At 44.2% G+C, this 22,500-nt stretch overlaps 1 protein-coding gene across 1 annotated transcript in view; it reads right to left on the bottom strand.

Annotated features, from left to right (window-relative positions):
• Positions 1-22,500, bottom strand: part of LOC121679806 (bone morphogenetic protein 1-like) — a 69,061-nt gene that overhangs the window by 17,199 nt on the left and 29,362 nt on the right. The window contains exons 7-12 of the mRNA XM_042058840.1: positions 18,088-18,212; positions 17,490-17,605; positions 14,699-14,801; positions 14,335-14,451; positions 1,325-1,470; positions 551-746 (exon numbers count right to left, since the gene is read on the bottom strand). Of these exons, the coding sequence (XP_041914774.1) occupies positions 551-746; positions 1,325-1,470; positions 14,335-14,451; positions 14,699-14,801; positions 17,490-17,605; positions 18,088-18,212 (803 nt within the window). The remainder of the gene's footprint in view (positions 1-550; positions 747-1,324; positions 1,471-14,334; positions 14,452-14,698; positions 14,802-17,489; positions 17,606-18,087; positions 18,213-22,500) is intronic.

The raw sequence follows: 22,500 nt of genomic DNA on the forward strand, positions 1-22,500 counted from the left end.
CTCGCTCGGGCTAAATGGTGCATTTTCTATTTCGTTTCTTCTCCGATGAGTCTAATCCATTACAGGCAGGCTGCACGGGGCACGTGACTGAACCGTTCCACTCGCGGAGCGTAAAAATAGACGTTTTAGAAGACTGGTCTATTTTGTTTTTAATGTACGCACTGCTATCACATCTGGTGTAGCCAGTTCCATTTATTACAGTGGAAGCTAATTGTTGCAGCAGATGCTCAGTGAATAGAACGTTTCAGTTACCATGCCCGGTATAGTTTAAGTTAAGTTACAAGTATAACACCTGTTACATTTCCAATCAAATTCACACAAGTTTTCTTCACAGGGTGCATTTAAAAAAAACTTGCTTTGTAAATGGGACACAAACAAGGTAGCTCAGACCATCCCATACACCATCCCAGCCAATCAACAGGTTGCTACGGCAGCAACAAGAGAGCAAATGTGTGCACCTTTAAAATCGATCAACAACATCACACCAAAACCGCAGACTTCACCTTTAAAATCGATCTGTGATGCCAGTTACTGATTGCTGCCCTCTTACCCTTGAAGAAACTGGCTGAGAATCCGGCCTTGTTGACTGAGCCGTCTGAGACGAACTTGAGCCACAGCTGGTTGGAGCTGGTCTTGATGTCATCCGGCTTCTGATAGCCGCAGAAGCGTCCGAGCAGGGGGCTGGCCTCAGAGTGTCCATCCCGCACCTCCAGGTAGTCATAGGCGCAGCTGTCGTGCCTCTCGATCTGTGGCGCCAGGAGGAGCGTGATGAGAGAGCGAGAGAGCGACAGAGGGAGTGAGCGAGCACGACATACTCATCTGTGAACTTGTTGGGCTACGAGCAGTGAGATAAGAGTGAACTAGGAGCAGTGAGATGAGAGTGAACTAGGAGCAGTGAGATGAGACTGAACTAGGAGCCGTGACATGAGAGTGAACTACAGTACGAGCAGTGAGATGAGACTACCACCCCTAAACACACGGCACTGCCACCCCTAAACACACCCCTAAACACAAAGCACTGCCACCCCTAAACACAAGGCACTGCCACCCCTAAACACTCCCCTAAACACACGGCACTGCCACCCCTAAACACACCCCTAAACACACCCCTAAACACACGGCACTGCCACCCCTAAACACACGACACTGCTTTGGTCTTTGTCTTGGTCTGCTTACAATCTTACTAATGACTTTGATTGTAGTGTGTTCAAAGCAGGTGAACAGGACAGAATATGGGACCACAGGACAGAATATGGGACCACAGGACAGAACATGGGACCACAGGACAGAACATGGGACCACAGGACTTGTTGTGCTTTTCTACCTCAAAGGACTGAAAGCTGAGTCCGACGTGGAATCCCTCGGCGACGGTCACCTTCCACACACACACCTTATGGGGGCGGTAGTCATCAGGGTAGTTGGGCGACTGGATCTGGCCACTATTACGACTGATTTCGCCACCACAGATTGCTACAGGCACAAAAGGTTCAAGCATCACTCTCCTAATATGGATTTCCAATATGTGTGTGTGTTTGTCTATGACAGTGTGTCTATGCCTGAGTGTGTGTGATTGTGTGTGTGTGTGTATGTGTATACATCAGGGGAAATAGGTATTGAATGTATTGAATTTTCTTTAGTAAGTATACTTCCACTGAGGCTATTCACATTAAATTTTCACCAGATATTAGTATTAACTAAGGCAATCCACCCATATAACAAATCCAAACATTAAAGGTGCCATGTGTAATGTCCGCCAAAAAATCAATTCATACTCCACATTCCATAAAAGATGGGGGCAGTATACCTCCAGAAAGTGAGTTGGTCTACCCTAGAGTAACAACCGAGAAACGTGTATTGCAGTTTGGCTGGCGGTTATGTTGCCCGCATACCGCCTCCCATGGCCGAAACTGGTATTATGACACCTGTCGGGCTGTGGCTAGTAATTTAGCATGCTAATTCAGGTTGATATCTCTGCAGCACTATACCATGTCATTTTTTTAACGACTTCATCACCCTTATTTCTTCTCATTCGTTTGATGTGTGTAGCTCATTTTTTGGATATTTTTACCTCAATTCTTACACATGGCACCTTTAAAGTCAATAAGTAGAGGTATGTGTAATAAAGTGGAATGACACAGTCACAGTATTCAGGTGCAATTTTGGCCCATTCTTTTAAACAGATAGTCTTTAAGTCTGGGCCTTGATTTCCTCTCTCTGAAACCAATTGAGTTTCCTTTGCTTTGGATCATTGTCCTGCTGGAAGGTCTAGCCATATCTCATCCTCATCATCCTGGTGGATGGCAAGATTCTCCTGGAAAAAAAATGACTGTACAAAGTGCCCGTAAAAAACAGCCCAACATAATGATGCCTCCACCTCCAAACCTCACTGTTGTATGGCATTTTTAGGGTAATGTACAGTGCCATTTCTCCTTCAAACATGGCGTGTAGTATGACATCCAAAAAGTTATATTTTGCTCTCTTCTGACCAGACTATATTCTCTCAGTATTTCATAGGCTTGTCCAAATAGATAGATAGATAGATAGATAGATAGATAGATAGATAGACACTTTATTCATCCCAGGAGGGAAATTCAAAATGTCCAGTGGCTTACAAAAACACAGCGACATATCAACACTTCCACTGCTCCACTCATCATCATTCATACAGTGGTATAAAAATAGAGACCGGATTGATAAATATATTAAGTGCATAAATAGAGATTTAAAATTAACTTTAAAATTGTCCATATCACAGCACAGTCCAGTCGGGTTGCTGAGGCAGATATAATGGGTGTATGTATGGTTATATGTGTGATTGTGATTGTCCATATCACAGCACAGTCCAGTCGGGTTGCTGAGGCAGATATAATGGGTGTATGGTTATATGTGTGATTGTGATTGAGACTCAGAAGGTATTGAACAGTCTTATAACGGTGGGAACAAAGCATTTTTTGAAACATTCTGTTCTGCAGCTCAGAAAATGTTGTGTAGCAAACTTTTAACATGATTCAACATGTTTATCTTCAGCAATGGGGTCATGTGGGGTGAGCGTGTATAGAGGCCATGGCGGTGGAGTGCATTGCCTATGATTTTCTCTGTAACTATTGTACCTGCTGCCTCCAAGACTTTTTGGAGCTTTCTCTGAGTGGTCCGGACTGGCTCTTGGGCTACTCTTCCGACCATCCTTCTGACTCCCTGGTCAGAAATATTGCGAGGAGATCCTGTGCATGGCCGGTTGATGATGCAGTGATGTTCCTTCCACTTGCATGTAATGGCCCCAATGCTGCTTACTGGAAGATTCTGAAGTTTTGAAGAGCATCTGTAACCAGTTCCATCGATATGTTTTGCAACAATAAAGTTGCGAAGGTCTTGTGAGAACTCTTTGCTTTTACCTATCATGAAATGTTTGTAGAATTCTGGGGTATTCTTACTGTATTCTGATGTGTTCATATGTTACATCTGTGTGTAGTATACAACAGGGAGAAGTCCATATTATTGTACATAACTATGCCTTAGGCCTGTGTACCAGCAGGAAGGTCATACAGGCCGATGTTTAGGAACATCCGAGGAACATCAGTGATAACATGGACCGAGGGAGACAGCATGTCTGCCTATTCGGGCTAGTATCTCCATCTGGCCAGGGCCGGGTTTCGGATCGAGGGATCGACGGATCGAGGAAGCAACCCAAGGAGCATCTTCTGTCGGAAGGCTCAGCAGCCGCTTCTAATAACAACCGCAACTGTTAGACTCTGCACAGTTTACTGTTTGAGACTTAGCCTGTGTTCTGTTATTCATTGTTGTACCATCTACAATAAATCATCATCTAATCGCCGATCCTGATCCCGCCGTCAAGCTTTATTGACCATCTTCAATACAGACATTAGAACTAAAACACAACGCAACAACCAGAGAATCCAACATTTGGTGCCGTGACCCTTCTCACAAAAGGAGAAGAAAGACGACAACATTTGGTTATCGTGACCCGACCGCAAGAGGAGAGGCAAGACGAGAACATCCAACGGGTTCAAAGAGACTTCGGGGGCAGATTTTGGATTTTGAACATCTGTAAGAAGAGTCCATCTTGGCACCCTGATTGACGTGACTGAATCCCAGCTGGAAGCCTGCCAAGAGGGGAAACACTGCTGCACTGCGCACCCTGCATGCAGTGAAGACATTCTAACCAGGTGAAAGCAAAAAATCTTTACTCCTTTATGTGGGAAAAAGAACCAAAGTAAAGCTAATTTATTAGATAAATTAGAAATTAAAAGCTGCACATTAATGAGAGTATTGAAGTTTGTGTCATTAAGTGTTTTGACAAGTAACGTACCTATATCAATGATTGATGAGCTCTAGATGTCATTTGATATAAGAAGTTTTCTGGGAAAAAGTAAAAGGTCAAAGTGTACACATATTTTGGGTAATTGGATAGATTCGTGAACGAATTAAAAGAAGTAATCGATTAACTACGGACAAGCTTGGGGGATTAAATCTTTTCTTTTTCTGTACTGCCATTACATGTTAAGCTGTGTGAGTTTTATGAGATAAATGCTGTGCATGTGCCAATGAGAAAACAGGAGTCATTATTTTACTGAGTGAACTGGTTGTTTCTCAACGGTCTTTGTTTAGTTTAATGGCCTAGGACTAAACTTAGTGCTACAGTGATACGGAAAGGAGACGAAATCACCAGTGTGGGGTGTTTTGGTTGTGCAGTATTTGAAAAGTGGGATAGGGTTTCCACCTATGTTTTTTTGTTGACTTGGTCAACTGGGAATTTAACGAAAGATCGTTAAAAGTGTGAGTGAGACATTCATTTGTATCATTGTCCAGCCGTTTTGGGAGAAAAGAAACAGTCTGAGTTAAGTGGAACTGACACTGGTGAAATTTTTTGTTGTGGCATCATGCTGTGAGTAAAATAACTTACCAAGTGTCAGGTTACGGAGCGAGAGAGATAGAGAGAGAGTGTGTTTCCTTTTCCCTGGCGGGAGCGTGTGTGTGAGTGTGAGTGTGGAAAAAAAAAAAATAAGAGATAGACAACTTGTGAACAATTGAGAGGCGAACAAATTACTAACCAAATTTTCAAAGTGCAAAGTTGTCACTATGTCACTACCACATCACAGGAAAATATAAAAAAATATATTTAAAAGGATCACGTCACTGCACGAAACACATAGTACAATTTAATATTTAATATTAGCACAATCCAGATATGGTTCTTGGTAGGAAAACTAAGTTACAGGCCTTAGCTGAGATACAAGACTATGTGTCAGATTGGATGGCAGTGAAATTACAATTGGGCAAATTTGAATTAGAGATCCGAGACAGGATTTGCAGACATGAGACTGAGAGACGTGATTTGGAGGAACAACTCATGGAAGCGGATGTGTTGCCAGAACAGAGTGGAATGAGGCGAAGAGGAGTAGTCTCAGAGGCCCACTCAACGGGGAGGAGCCAACTCCTCCCATACACACCGGCACCTAGTGGGGGCGGGGGTCGCAACCATGGTCGCAACAGGCAACCAAGCACCTGCCTCAATCCGACTCTGCCTGACTTGGACTCAACAACGCCATATGCCATGGTGGAGACATCTAGAAGTGCAGTGGACATTGATAAAGACAGCTTCATTGGACAGAATGCTGCTGTTATGGGGACCCCACATGGGCCAAGAAACAGCACCCCACCTGACGAACAGCCAGCAGGTGACACAAAACAAATCATTCTGGCCCCATCAACAGCCACTGCTTTCTACAATCCACAAAGACAAGGAACAACGTCTGCAACCAACAATCATCAAACTGCTCCACTCCAGTATGGCTATCCACAGCCACTAGCCATAGCTTCAGTACCTCCTCCTCCCCCATTGTTGTTACCAATGCCACTGGCTACAAGCCCTTACCCACCTCACCCACCTGTCAACTCTTTCCCTACCCCACCACCACCACCATCCCCACCCCCACCTGTCAACTCTTTACCTCACCCACCCCCACGTCCCTCACCCCCACCTGCACCAGTGAATGATGGGGCATCTACATCCAATGCTGCCCAGGGAGTGACTGCTCTGGTAACAAGGCCAAAGACAAAGAAAACCAGGCCAGCGATGGAGGACTGGGATGCCTGGGATGAGTCAGCTGACGAGGCACTCATATGCCCTGTGCGCACAGTAGCCACCACCGACGGCGTGTCTGTGCTTTACCAACCAGCTAAAACTGACAACACCCTCTATGCTACTGCCTTGCTTGAAGAACACATCAAAATTGAATTCTTGATTGATACTGGTGCTGAACTTAAAGTCTTTTCATCTGACCTATTGAAGAAACACGAAATACCTCTGTCAGGCATCATCAATACAGCTGGTGGACCAACCGGAAAGAAATTCAGTCTGAAGCAGACAGCCCCAGTCACCATAGCCATTGGAGAAGGAGATGGAGAAGTCTTGTGGAACCTGAGAAGGCTAAAAAGAGAGGATCTCCTGGAACATCCTGCATGGGCTAAGGGAAGGAATGACTGTGGACTGTTGGAAATGGAACCTGTCAGACTGACTGGAAAACCACCTCTGTGTGTGAAACAATGTCCCATCAAGAACGGACAGATTGTGGCAGAATTGTTGGATGCAATGCAGCTGCCAAAGGAACTGGCAGTGATCAAAGTAAAGGCACATACAAGGCAAGACACCATTGAAGCAAGAGGCAATGCCATGGCGGATGCGGTGTCAAGAACAGCCGCAAGAAAAAGAGAGGGAGGAGATAATGAATGAAAGATAATGAAATGAAATTCAATTCTCGTTGAAAATGACAACGAGAAATGCATGATGAGAGTGACAAAGAAGGTCAAGGAAACATCTGAAGAGGTCGAGCTCGAGCCGAGAAGAAAAATGGACTTGGATTGAAAATGTGGCGAAGCTCCATGATGACAACTTGTGGAGGTTTGGAACACGAACAGTGGCTCCAGAAAGTCTACCATATCGGACGGCACAAATTCATTCGCTTAGACACGTGGGAGTGGAGAAGATGAGGAACAGATTCATACAGGTCTGGTGGTCATCGAAGTTCACAGCAACGGCCAAAGACATCGTCAAGCGGTGTGTCACCTGTCGGCAAAACAATCACGACAAGAAGGTTAAGTTGCCAATGCTGAAGACACCAGCTCCACCAGGACCATTCAGAGTTCTCCAGATAGATTACATCACTCTTCCCAAGTGTAAAGGCTACCGAGATGTTCTGGTTGTCCTGTGCAAGTTCTCCAGGTGGATTGAGGCATTCCCTGCACGATCTGGAATTGCACTACACACTGCCAAAGTCCTTGTGAAAGACATCATTCCCCGATGTGGATTGCCATAACATAGTCGGCAGTGAAGGTCCAGGGTGAGAGTGGATACATGCAAGCCATTTGCAAACTAATAGAACCGCCTGAAACATGACGCGCTTGGGTAGGGTACGAATTCTATCTGAGTTTCCGCCGATCTTCTTTTAGGGGTGAGGTGTGAACTAGAGGGGGGAAGATTCACGGGAGACTTTCATTTTGACAGGGAATTTATGACGTCAGGAGAAATGAAAGGTTTAGAGATCCGAGAGTAGAATCTTTCCTTTGAGAATCCGAACATGCTCAGAGTGTTGTGGTAGTGGACTCTTCTTGACACAAACTCATGTTATGAAAAATTATAGACTTAGATAAGTCTTATAATTGATTTTGATGATTAAATATGCGTGATTACTGAGATATGAAATGTTTAATCTGAGGATACGATTGTAATTGCCGATTTTTGAGAATGATTACAATTAGCTAGATCGAGAGGGGGGAGTAATCCTGTAGTCCTGGTTCTAGAGGTAGGTTTCTGGGGACACCCGTAAGGGAGCTGAACACGCAGGAACGGGTTAACCGGGGACTCACTGGGGGACCAGGGTTGGGAGGATGCTACACCCCTATAATAGATTATATACTGTTGTTTCCATGACTATCCTTCAACTGATACTGCTCTTTCTTTTCACTCCACATGTACCTATGAGGTTGACGGGAGCCACAGACAACATCTGGGACAGAGACTTTGCCTTTGAACTGAACTGTTGCCGGCCGGTTTCCTGAACTTCCAAAAGACTTTGTTTTCCTTTTCTTTTGACTCTTAGAATGTGAGATAATCATCAGCAACATAATCAGTTTTTAAGTTTTCTTTCAAGGTGCCTGCACTTCTTTTCTTTTCCTTAAAGTGCCTGAGAGGTAATGCTTGGTTTGTTATCTGTTCTTTAGACCACATCAGACTCCTGTTTATTTGTTTTGTATGATCTATAAAAATCTGTGTTTTTGATTGATCAAGAGGGGGGACTGTAGAATTCTGGGGTATTCTTACTGTATTCTGATGTGTTCATATGTTACATCTGTGTGTAGTATACAACAGGGAGAAGTCCATATTATTGTACATAACTATGCCTTAGGCCTGTGTACCAGCAGGAAGGTCATACAGGCCGATGTTTAGGAACATCCGAGGAACATCGGTGATAACATGGACCGAGGGAGACAGCAAAGCATGTCTGCCTATTCGGGCTAGTATCTCCATCTGGCCAGGGCCGGGTTTTGTACACTGGTTGGCACCTGCCACGTTGGCATGATTGACGTTTCTGTGTTTTAGTATAACAGGCTTTGTCTTAGGTTTTGACTGGGAGACGGATCGAGGAAGCAACCCAAGGAGCATCTTCTGTCGGAAGGCTCAGCAGCCGCTTCTAATAACAACCGCAACTGTTAGACTCTGCACAGTTTTACTGTTTGAGACTTAGCCTGTGTTCTGTTATTCATTGTTGTACCATCTACAATAAATCATCATCTAATCGCCGATCCTGATCCCGCCGTCAAGCTTTATTGACCATCTTCAATACAGACATTAGAACTAAAACACAACGCAACAACCAGAGAATCCAACATGTTTCTTGTGTGACACCTTGGTAACGAAAAACTCTTTTATAGTCCATCAATATGTACAAACCCAGCTTATATTAATTTGCACAGATAGGAGGGATAATTACTCTCTAACTACTTATAGATTCCAGCTTGTTCCTTGCCTTGGTGTACTTCTTTTTCTCAGCATGTTCAATACTTTTTCTTTTTATCATTCCACTTTCTTACACATAACTCTACTAATGGACTTCAATTTTTGGATTGTTTTATACAGGGGAAAATAAGTATTGAACACGTCAGCATTTTTTTCAGTAAGTATACTTCCACTGAGGCTATTTGCATGAAATTCAACAGACATTGGTATTAACTTATGTAATCCACACATATAAAAGTGCACTATGGGCTCCACCAGTATAGTGTACTATGGGCTCCACCACCAGTATAGTGCACTATGGGCTCCACCAGTATAGTGCACCACCAGTATAGTGCACTATAGGCTCCACCAGTATAGTGCACTATGGGCTCCACTAGTATAGTGCACTATGGGCTCCACCAGTATAGTGCACTATAGGCTCCACCAGTATAGTGCACTATGGGCTCCACCAGTATACTATGGGCTCCATCAGAGTACTGTGGGCTCCACCAGTATAGTGTACTATGGGCTCCACCAGTATAGTGCACTATGGCCTCCACCAGTATAGTGCACTATGGGCTCCACCACCAGTATAGTGCACTATGGGCTCCACCATCAGTATAGTGCACTATGGGCTCCACCAGTATAGTGCACTATGGGTTCCACCAGTGTACTATAGGCTCCACCAGTATAGTGTACTATGGGCTCCACCAGTATAGTGTACTATGGTCTCCACCAGTATAGTGCACTATGGGCTCCACCATCAGTATAGTGCACTATGGGCTCCACCAGTATAGTGCACTATGGGTTCCACCAGTGTACTATAGGCTCCACCAGTATAGTGTACTATGGGCTCCACCAGTATAGTGTACTATGGTCTCCACCAGTATAGTGCACTATGGGCTCCATCAGTATAGTGTACTATAGGCTCCATCAGAATAGTGCACTATAGGCTCCATCAGTATAGTGCACTATGGGCTCCACCAGTGCACTATGGGCTCCACCAGTATAGTGCACTATGGGCTCCACCACCAGTATAGTGCACTATGGGCTCCTCCAGTATAGTGCACTATGGGCTCCACCAGTATAGTGCACTATGAGCTCCACCACCAGTATAGTGTACTATGGGCTCCACCAGTATAGTGCACTATGGGCTCCACCAGTATACTATGGGCTCCACCAGTATAGTGCACTATGGGCTCCACCAGTATAGTGCACTATGGGCTCCACCACCAGTATAGTGTACTATGGGCTCCACCAGTATAGTGCACTATGGGCTCCACCAGTATACTATGGGCTCCACCAGTATAGTGTACTATGGGCTCCACCACCAGCATAGTGCACTATGGGCTCCACCAGTATAGTGTACTATGGGCTCCACCAGTATAGTGCACTATAGGCTCCACCAGTATAGTGCACTATGGGCTCCACCACCAGTATAGTGCACTATGGGCTCCACCAGTAGAGTGCACCACCAGTATAGTGCACTATAGGCTCCACCAGTATAGTGCACTATGGGCTCCACCAGTATAGTGCACTATGGGCTCCACCAGAGTACTGTGGGCTCCACCAGTATAGTGTACTATGGGCTCCACCACCAGTATAGTGCACTATGGGCTCCACCAGTATAGTGCACCACCAGTATAGTGCACTATAGGCTCCACCAGTATAGTGCACTATGGGCTCCATCAGAGTACTGTGGGCTCCACCAGTATAGTGTACTATGGGCTCCACCAGTATAGTGCACTATGGGCTCCACCAGTATAGTGCACTATGGGCTCCACCACCAGTATAGTGCACTATGGGCTCCACCATCAGTATAGTGCACTATGGGCTCCACTAGTATAGTGCACTATGGGTTCCACCAGTGTACTATAGGCTCCACCAGTATAGTGTACTATGGGCTCCACCAGTATAGTGTACTATGGTCTCCACCAGTATAGTGCACTATGGGCTCCACCATCAGTATAGTGCACTATGGGCTCCACCAGTATAGTGCACTATGGGTTCCACCAGTATAGTGCACTATGGGCTCCACCAGTGCACTATGGGCTCCACCAGTATAGTGCACTATGGGCTCCACCACCAGTATAGTGCACTATGGGCTCCTCCAGTATAGTGCACTATGGGCTCCACCAGTATAGTGCACTATGGGCTCCACCAGTATAGTGCACTATGGGCTCCACCACCAGTATAGTGTACTATGGGCTCCACCAGTATAGTGCACTATGGGCTCCACCAGTATACTATGGGCTCCACCAGTATAGTGCACTATGGGCTCCACCAGTATAGTGCACTATGGGCTCCACCACCAGTATAGTGTACTATGGGCTCCACCAGTATAGTGCACTATGGGCTCCACCAGTATACTATGGGCTCCACCAGTATAGTGTACTATGGGCTCCACCACCAGTATAGTGCACTATGGGCTCCACCAGTATAGTGTACTATGGGCTCCACCAGTATAGTGCACTATGGGCTCCACCAGTATAGTGCACTATAGGCTCCACCAGTATAGTGCACTATGGGCTCCACCACCAGTATAGTGCACTATAGGCTCCACCAGTATAGTGCACTATGGGCTCCACCAGTATAGTGCACTATGGGCTCCACCAGAGTACTGTGGGCTCCACCAGTATAGTGTACTATGGGCTCCACCAGTATAGTGCACTATGGGCTCCACCACCAGTATAGTGCACTATGGGCTCCACCAGTATAGTGCACCACCAGTATAGTGCACTATAGGCTCCACCAGTATACTATGGGCTCCACCAGTGTACTATAGGCTCCACCAGTATAGTGTACTATGGGCTCCACCAGTATAGTGTACTATAGGCTCCATCAGTATAGTGCACTATAGGCTCCATCAGTATTGTGCACTATGGGCTCCACCAGTGCACTATGGGCTCCACCAGTATAGTGCACTATGGGCTCCACCAGTATAGTGTACTATGGGCTCCACCACCAGTATAGTGCACTATGGGCTCCACCAGTATAGTGCACTATGGGCTCCACCAGTATAGTGCACTATGGGCTCCACCAGTATAGTGCACTATGGGCTCTATACTATGGGCTCCACCAGTATAGTGCACTATGGGCTCCACCACCAGTATAGTGTACTATGGGCTCCACCAGTATAGTGCACTATGGGCTCCACCAGTATACTATGGGCTCCACCAGTATAGTGTACTATGGGCTCCACCACCAGTATAGTGCACTATGGGCTCCACCAGTATAGTGCACTATAGGCTCCACCAGTATAGTGCACTATGGGCTCCACCAGTATAGTGCACTATGGGTTCCACCAGTGTACTATAGGCTCCACCAGTATAGTGTACTATGGGCTCCACCAGTATAGTGCACTATGGGCTCCATCAGTATAGTGTACTATAGGCTCCATCAGTATAGTGCACTATAGGCTCCATCAGTATTGTGCACTATGGGCTCCACCAGTGCACTATGGGCTCCACCAGTATAGTGCACTATGGGCTCCACCACCAGTATAGTGTACTATGGGATCCACCAGTATAGTGCACTATGGGCTCCACCAGTATAGTGTACTATGGGCTCCACCAGTATAGTGCACTATGGGCTCCACCACCAGTATAGTGCACTATGGGCTCCACCAGTATAGTGCACTATGGGCTCCACCAGTATAGTGTACTATGGGCTCCACCAGTATAGTGCACTATGGGCTCCACCAGTATACTATGGGCTCCACCAGTATAGTGTACTATGGGCTCCACCACCAGTATAGTGCACTATGGGCTCCACCATCAGTATAGTGCACTATGGGCTCCACCAGTATAGTGCACTATGGGCTCCACCAGTATAGTGTACTATGGGCTCCACCAGTATAGTGCACTATGGGCTCCATCAGTATAGTGTACTATAGGCTCCATCAGTATAGTGCACTATAGGCTCCATCAGTATTGTGCACTATGGGCTCCACCAGTGCACTATGGGCTCCACCAGTATAGTGCACTATGGGCTCCACCACCAGTATAGTGTACTATGGGCTCCACCAGTATAGTGCACTATGGGCTCCATCAGTATAGTGTACTATAGGCTCCATCAGTATAGTGCACTATAGGCTCCATCAGTATTGTGCACTATGGGCTCCACCAGTGCACTATGGGCTCCACCAGTATAGTGCACTATGGGCTCCACCACCAGTATAGTGTACTATGGGATCCACCAGTATAGTGCACTATGGGCTCCACCAGTATAGTGTACTATGGGCTCCACCAGTATAGTGCACTATGGGCTCCACCACCAGTATAGTGTACTATGGGCTCCACCACCAGTATAGTGCACTATGGGCTCCACCAGTATAGTGTACTATGGGCTCCACCAGTATAGTGCACTATGGGCTCCACCAGTATAGTGCACTATGGGCTCTATACTATGGGCTCCACCAGTATAGTGCACTATGGGCTCCACCACCAGTATAGTGCACTATGGGCTCCACCACCAGTATAGTGTACTATGGGATCCACCAGTATAGTGCACTATGGGCTCCACCAGTATAGTGTACTATGGGCTCCACCAGTATAGTGCACTATGGGCTCCACCACCAGTATAGTGCACTATGGGCTCCACCAGTATAGTGCACTATGGGCTCCTCCAGTATAGCGCACTATGGGCTTTAACTCTGTGCATGTCCCTGCAGTCCAGATTGATATGAGACCCTCAGCAGCCTCACAGGCTGAGTTTTGTGTCTCTGATCCTTACACACATAGCTGTCTCTGATCCTTTGAGCACAAACATAGCTGTCTCTGATCCTTACAAACATAGCTGCCTCTGATCCTTTGAAGCTGCAGTAGCAGGTACTGTGAGTGACAGAGTGGCACATCATCATCATAGACCATAATGCAACGGGGGTCAGTGTGATGGACAGCTCTGGGGGAGCTCAGTTCCTTTGGGGGGATGGATAGATGGATGGATGGATGGTGCAGAGGCAGGTATCCGTGTGTGTGTGTGTCGTGGTGTGTTTCTTTCATATGTGATGGTGCAGAGGCAAGTATCTGTGTGTGTGTGTTTGTGTGTGTGTGTCGTGGTATGTTACCTTCATAAGTGATAGTGCAGAGGCAAGTATCTGTGTGTGTGTGTGTGTGTGTGTGTGTGTATGTGTGTGTGTGTGTGTCGTGGTATGTTACTTTCATATGTGATGGTGTAGAGGCAAGTATCTGTGTGTGTGTGTTTGTGTGTGTGTGTCGTGGTATGTTACCTTCATAAGTGATAGTGCAGAGGCAAGTATCTGTGTGTGTGTGTGTGTGTGTGTGTGTGTGTGTGTGTGTGTGTGTGTGGCGGTGTATTACCTTCATAAGTGATGGCGAAGCCTTTTCCAACCCAGTTGCTGCTGCTGCGGAATTCTATCCAGAGTCGGCTATCAGTCGAGATAATAGCGTCAGGAAGAGTGTCTCCACAGAAACGGCCTGCAGTAAACACACCACACACACACACACACACACACACACACACACCACGTACACACACACACACACACACACACACACACACACACACACACCACGTACACACACACACACACACACACACACACACACACACACACACACACACACACATACACACCCACACACACACATCCATGTAAATGCACACAAACACAAACACACACCAAAAAAAATTAAAATGTTCGGGCACACACACACACACAACCTTTCAGAGGGGAATTTCTCCAGTGCCCATCTCGTATCTCCACATGATCATACCAGCACAAGTGACTCTTGTAGAGGTCCATAGATGTAAAGTTCAAAATGATCTTAGAGACAGAGAGAGAAGAGAAGACAGAGAAAGAAATGGCAATCACACATCTACTGATAATCCACTATCCTTCAAGGCCTGACTGACCTCAACCGGCGTTGACCACCAGACCCTGACATGGTTAACCAGCGACATCGCTGGTTCATCTATCATTACCCTGTTGTCTGTAAGCCTCCAACTGAAACTTTTACAGACTAATGTAGTTGCCTCTGAACTTATCCCTGAGCCACAGATTTGACTAGTGTAGATGCCCCCCAGCCACAGATTTGATTAGTGTAGTTGCCCCCCAAAAAGCTCCAGCTACCCCCGACTGGGTCTCTCTCATTAGTCTGATTCATCTGAGAAGGAGCCAGAAGGAGCCGTTTGGAAATGCACGGTCTAGAAGAGCAGAGGGAGATCGCGTAAGTGTGTGTGTGTGTGTGTGTGTGTGTGTCACATAAGTGCTGCACATAACTAACCTGAAAAAAGAAACATAACAAGTTTCAAACTGTTACATGTAGATTGATTTTGTTGGGCTTTGATTTCAACATCTTGCACATCCAAATTTGTGTGAAGGCATGAAAGCTATAGGCCTATGTTGAAGCCAAGCTAGGTAATATGCAGGGCTTAATTTGAGGCCTATGTTCTGGCACCTCCGACGTGGGATCCGGAACCTTTTTTATTGGATCCATCAATTAAGTCAATATAAAAAAGAAATCGCCTAAACGAAAAATAAATAACTTACTGTTTGTGTAGTGTTCAATGTTGATATCTTTCTTATTAGTCTTTAGAAATAGGGGAAAGACCAAACAGGATACAACAAGCTAATCGAGGATTTGAAAGTGCTTTATCCACAATATTGGCCACAGGAGGGTGACGCGCTGTTCGGGGAGAGAGAAGTTGAGACGCTCTGCCAGCAGTTTTGCATCGATAGCCCGCGGAATGTCATCAGGGCTTTCAGGGAATACCACCTCTACCATCTCCTCCCCATTTGCCTTGTCGGCCCGCCGCTTGCCCGGTTCAACCCCTTTCCTTACGTGAGGTCATGGATTTCTAAAGGACATAGGTGTAGAGAAAGAAGCAGGGTAATGGAGGCCGGGGGTCTGGATGCTGTATGGGCCATTTTGGACAAGTAGGCCTAGGCTACGGTAGGAAGAAATCGCGCTTCCACGCTGTATCTAGTTGATCATTGATTAGGCTACTGGGTGTGGGTGGTCATCATTGCAATATATAGCATACTTAAGGCTATTAGCCCCTTGTTGGACTGTTTTGTTGGTTTCCCTGTATCTCCTGTTTTCCCGGTGTGCGCTTGTGTGTGTGTGTGCGCGCGAGTGTTTGTGTCTCCCGCTCCCTGTCTGTGTCATATTATGTGTCAGTTCCGATGTGTTTTGATTGGGGGGAGGTGTCCGGGGGGGAATAGGGGTTCAGATAGGAATTCAGATGTGTCAATCAGAAATTACTAATCATTTCACGCTGTATCTAGTTGATTATTGATTACTGGGTGATCATCATTGCAATATATAGCATACTATAGTCTATATGTTTTTATTTCGGCCTATGCGTAGAGTGTTTGTCTAGTTTTTTTCGATAATTTGATAATGGATAATTGTTTTTTTTTGTTTTTTTTTTTACATTTTACACCCATGCAGTGCAGTGTGTTGCAAGTTCTGGTGTACACACCGCGTTGTTTAGTTTTTTTTAGTCAGAGCTATGTACGCAGGTTTTTTTGTTGTTGGTCTGTAACAAATCCCCGTTTTGAGTCGCCGGATCCACCCCGCCTTCGCGCTCCGGCACCTCCCACTTTACAAATTAAGCACTGTATATGGCCCCTGTCATAGCCAAAGATAATTCAAAAAGTGCATTCGTTACAACATATAGCGCTGTACTGAAAAGAAGTTAAAAAAAAAGTTTGTTATAACCTCTCTGTACACTTTCAAAGTTTACAACACTTTAGTTTGTCTGTAAGGATCCTGCCCATGCTACCACAGAGGTGTAAGGGCTATTTTGAGCCTTGTCAGTGGTTTAAAAATAGTGATTCATTTTGATGTGGATCTCTGCTCCATAGCCACACGCTACAAACTATTTCATTGCAAATGCAAACAACAGTCTATCTCAAAACTCCAACTAACGTAATTTTGCTCCCAAACGACAATTTGAACTCATAACTCATATCATTCATAACTCATATCATCCATAAATAGACCCAATGTTGTTTTAACTCTGTTTTTTTCTTTAGATTGAAATATCATTGACAGTTAAATGTCAATTTCATTTTCTAATTTACTTTTAATTTAGCTTTAAATTCACCCCTCATAAAGGTACGCCAGCTCCCTCTGCTGCGGTCCTCCTCCAAAGCTGATTAAAGAGCAGACACCTTATATCAACACAGAGTCAACCAGTAGAATAGCAAACGCTATATTATATCAACACACACGTTATTGCAAACGCTATATTATATCAACACGCATGTTATAGCAAACGCTATATTATATCAACACGCATGTTATAACAAACGCTATATTATATCAACACGCACGTTATAGCAAAAGCTATATTTTTGGGGACCTTACTTTCTTCAGGCTCCTCATCATGTCTATGTTCTAATTCTTTTATTTCTGAGACATGTTTGTTTGTTAATTTATTTCTGAGACATGTTTGTTTGTTTGTTTTTTTCTGAGACATGTTTGTTTGTTTTTGGGGGCCTTACTTTCTCTCCGGGCGTGACCGAGATCCTCCAGACACATTGCGAGTAGGCTGCGTAGCTGTTGGGGAACCCTGGGGAGGAGAAGTTCCCTGTGCTGTCCTGCAGAGTCTCACCGCATGCTGCACAGGGAACACACACACACACATGCACACACACACACACACGCACATACATATACACACATATACACACACACACACACACACATACATACACGCACACATACACACACATATACACACACGCACACATATACATACACACACACACACGCACACGCACGCGGCACACGCATCAACACACATACACACAGTCATACTGTGATAACCCTCATATGGACTGGAAATTGCTTTACATAAACTATAAAACTATTCATTTTCACTAATAACGTGTTTATGGACTGTAAGTCGCTTTGGACAAAAGTGTTTGCTAAATAGCATCAACATAAATATAAACAGATGAAGCATCTGCCATGTGAACAAATGTAAATGTACATGAATGAATATGAATAGGAATGTGTGTGTGTGTGTGTGTGTGTGTGTGTGTGTGTGTGTGTGTGTGTGTGTGTGTGTGTGTGCATGTGTGTGTGTGCATGTCTTACTGGGGCAGTTGTAGAGTTTGCGTGCCTGCGCTACGTCCCCTGCACTTAGTCTGGTCCTCTGGCCAATGGGGGGCCTCACACCACTTACATCATAACGAGGTAGGATGGTATCTAGGAATATACCCCTTAAAACACACACACACACACACACACACCCACACACCCACACACACACACACAGTAGTTTAGTTTAGGAATATACCCCTTAAAACACAAACACACACACACACACACACACAGTAGTTTAGTTTAGGAATATACCCCTTAAAACACAAACACACACACACACACACAGTAGTTTAGTTTAGGAATATACCCCTTAAAACACAAACACACACACACACACACAGTAGTTTAGTTCAAGAATATACCCCTTAAAACACATACACACACACACACACACACACACACACACACACACAGTAGTTTAGTTCAGGAATATACCCCTTAAAACACAAACACACACACACACACAGTAGTTTAGTTTAGGAATATACCCCTTAAAACACAAACACACACACAGTAGTTTAGTTGAAGGCTGTTTAATTAAAACCACATTCATTATGATGCTGATGATATAACATCTCCCTAGGTTTCCCTCTTCCACACACACACACACACACACACACACACACAGTAGTTCCCTCCCTTGGTTTCCCTCCTCCACATACAGTCAGCATCACATTACAGCAATACAGTTTTTACAGCTGCAGTAATGTTTATGGTGCAATAATGTTTATGGTGCAGTAATGTTTTGTGTAGATGTTAATGGTGCAGTAATGTTTTGTGTAGATGTTTACGGTGCAGTAATGTTTTGTGTAGATGTTTATGGTGCAGTAATGTTTTGTGTAGATGTTTATGGTGCAGTAATGTTTATGGTGCAGAAATGTTTTGTGTAGATGTTTATGGTGCAGTAATGATTTGTGTAGATGTTTACGGTGCAGTAATGTTTATGGTGCAGTAATGTTTTGTGTAGATGTTTATGGTGCAGTAATGTTTTGTGTAGATGTTTATGGTGCAGTAATGTTTATGGTGCAGTAATGTTTTGTGTAGATTTTTCCAACTGCAGTAATGACAGGTCTCAGTCTATGTGTGTGCAGAGATGCAGTGGCCACAAGGGCTTAGTGGAGACTAAGGACGCGCTAGAGGAATCCAGGGACTAGCCCATGTAATACACCCTGCATTAAACTCACTAAAACAAGTGAGACTGCTACCAAAAAACATAATATGGCCACTGTAAAACGCACATTTACTAGGCACCGCTAGCATGCTGTGTCGCTTGAAAAAACAGCATATATTGTACTGTACATTCAAAAAATATATTAGGCACATTCACATGCATGCATATAAATACATATACTGTACATACAGGTGGATCCCAGACTGAGATTAAAGGCTCAGGAAACCATTGCCGGAACTCTGACTCAATTAGCTGATTTGAGCTCTTCTCAGGTCGACATTTCCGTATCATAAATTCTTTATTCTAATATTTTCAGATTCAGATTTTTGATTTCCATGAGCTGTAAACTGTAATCATCAAGATTAGAATAATCAACATTAAAACAAAAAAAACAGGCTTAAAGTATTTTACTATTTGTAATTAATTATTATTATTGAATAATTATTATAATTATTCACCTTCACTTTTTGAAATAAATTATGGGATAAAAATAACTTTTGCATGATCACATTTTTTGAGATGCACCTGTACACACATACAGGGCATACGGCTTCCCTTTTTCCACATTTTGTTATGTTTCAGACTCATCTTAAAATGGATTCAATTATTTATTTATTTAAAAAAAGCAAGTGTTTGGGGTGTTTTGTAAATGTATTAAAAAACTAGACCAATATGGGATTTTGAAGGCCGATACCGATGTTACCGATACCGAAAATATTTGAGTTTTTTAATAACCGATATACTGGCCGATAGTCAATGTAACACAATGTAAAAACTGTTTTCCCATAAAAAAGTACTAATCAAGGTGAGGCGTTACAGTATGTATTTGAATAGGCCTAACTATCTAGTTTTCCTAATGAAAGGCTCTTCATATACAGCAATTTATTTGTTTTAAACCCTCTATGGTACAGCGTTACCTACAGGCAACATATAGCCTAATTTGGCTAATAATTAGGGGGTGGGAAGCCCAGTACTATCCAATGCAACTGCAAGAAAGAAGTCACATGACTCATAGGAAGTCATTTTGCTTCCTCATTCAGGGACTGTGCAGGTGTCTTGCAACGCCACATTTTCCCTCCTTTCCCTTGCATTTCTCAGTTCTTTACTTCTAGTAAATCATCAAGAAAAAATATGAGCAAGCTTTATTGATAAGTAAAGATGTATCAACAACTTTTCATAACATATCAATGTAGGTGTCATAGGAAATCCAAAAAAACTGCATGTTGCCCTAAGGCAACATGGTACCATAACAGACTCACATTTGGGGCCCTATCATGACAGTCAAAAGCGCATCGTCACTCGTCAAAAGCTTATTCAAATTTAGTAGGATGTCCAGTCCACGGAGGGTTTTCGTTATCAAACGTTGAGCGCATGGCGCAACAAGGTGTTCCGAGGTTTTTTAATCAGTCATATGGGTGTGTTTGGGGCGTAACATCATTTAAACCAATGAGAATGACATCTGTCATTCCCTTTAACGGCGCAAAGCGTGATGTCAAATAAATGCATCGGTATTTTGACATTCAACGGCGCATTTGAAGGAGGCTGCTTGCGAGACCGTATGGAACAGTCATTCCACTAAACCATGCTTTACTAAAACCTAGCATAGCCTTCACGCATTTGTACTCCTCTATTATTTGAACTCATTGGCAAAGTGAAACTAACTTCACCATGGTGTCAGTCAACGACAAGACAGTTATATGCAGTTACTTTCACTACTGACTGACAATGGGTTACCATCGAAAACATAGGCTGGAAAAAGCAACACTTACCCTAATATTGCTCAAATGACTGAATAAAAAAACATTTATCCTGCAGAGGAGTTGCTTATATCTCGTGACAGTGCGTCTTTAGCTGTGCTCTATACGTGTCTCTCGCCTCTCCCCTAATCACTTTTAACCGTCATTACCAATTTGCAAATGATGGTGAATAACTACTCATCATGAGATGTACAGTATTTTGTAATATCTTTATTCTAATTATGTTTCCCATTGTAATTGTGCAATTTGTAATGTTTTGCATGGACATGCACTGGTGTGCGTTCATGGATGATAGAAGGATGGTGCGTTGTGCACCCGCCAATATGACTGCTGACAATGCACTCTTAAAATAACATATAAACAACTCGCCATAGACTTCTGACCAAGTGTACAATAGCGATTTTTATACAATGCGCCAAGCCACTCCCTAAGTTGTTGAATGCCACACCCCTGGGCGCATTGTTTAAAAAATAAACGTGCAAAATAAGGAATTAAACTTTCCTTTTGCTACATAATGCCAGAAGTGAAAGGGCTTGCTGTGATGCTAAAGGAAGTGTGCTCAAAGTAAGAGCTGTATGAGGGACCCTTAGGTCAGGCTGACCCCTGTATTAGGACCCCCATGGAAAGGCGATGCATTAGTGAGCGACTCTATCCCTTTATGCAAGGGACCGTTCTGTATTTATGGAATGGATGGACCACCGGAGGAAAATAGGGGAGGGTCATGTCTTTTTATTATTTGTTGTTGAGGAGGGTCACCCAACTTTTTTTAGTCTTGGAGGGGGGTCACCCAACTTTTGTATTCATGAAAACAGCAAAATTTCAAAGTGGCTTGTTTGGTGCATATTTTCCATGTAGCTCTCAGTCTCAGTCTTCACACGTCGGGCACCCCTCTGCACACCACGTTTACCCCTCATTTCCGGCCTAGCCGGGAATAAAATAAAGGCCTCGTGCTGTGGCACTCGTAGAGACTGAGGGTACTAGCGCATTTGCGCCCGCTTCAGGCGTATTTGTTTCGCAACGTGCGTGTAAAATCATTGCGAGGTATGTACAAACAGGCCGCAATGATGTAAAAGCGCAAACTGCCTGTCGTGGGAGCTGAACATGGCAAATTGCATTTTTCGTGTCATGCATATGCATTCATGGGAGGATCCAGGGGAAAGTGTGAGTTTAGCGTAAAAAGATGGGAGGGGAAGAGTAAAAAGCACTAGTTATGTATTCCGCAGTATGTACAAAGACTGCTCCTGAAAGCGCAAGTCAATTCTGTGCCTAAATACTTCCCCCTTGTAAAAGCAGGTGTTAATCCAAATTGCAGTTCAATGTGTCAATAAGAGAACCTTTCAAAGACAACAGAATCGCTATTTAGAGCACCAGTTTTGTAAGTCTTTGTACTATCAAAAGCAACCTTAATTTTCGTTGGCCTTTCGAATGTCTTACTTTCACTTACACGTCATTCACTTAAAGGGACACCAGGCAACG

Source organism: Alosa sapidissima, chromosome 13, assembly GCF_018492685.1.
Source record: "Alosa sapidissima isolate fAloSap1 chromosome 13, fAloSap1.pri, whole genome shotgun sequence".
Lineage (NCBI taxonomy): Eukaryota > Metazoa > Chordata > Actinopteri > Clupeiformes > Clupeidae > Alosa > Alosa sapidissima.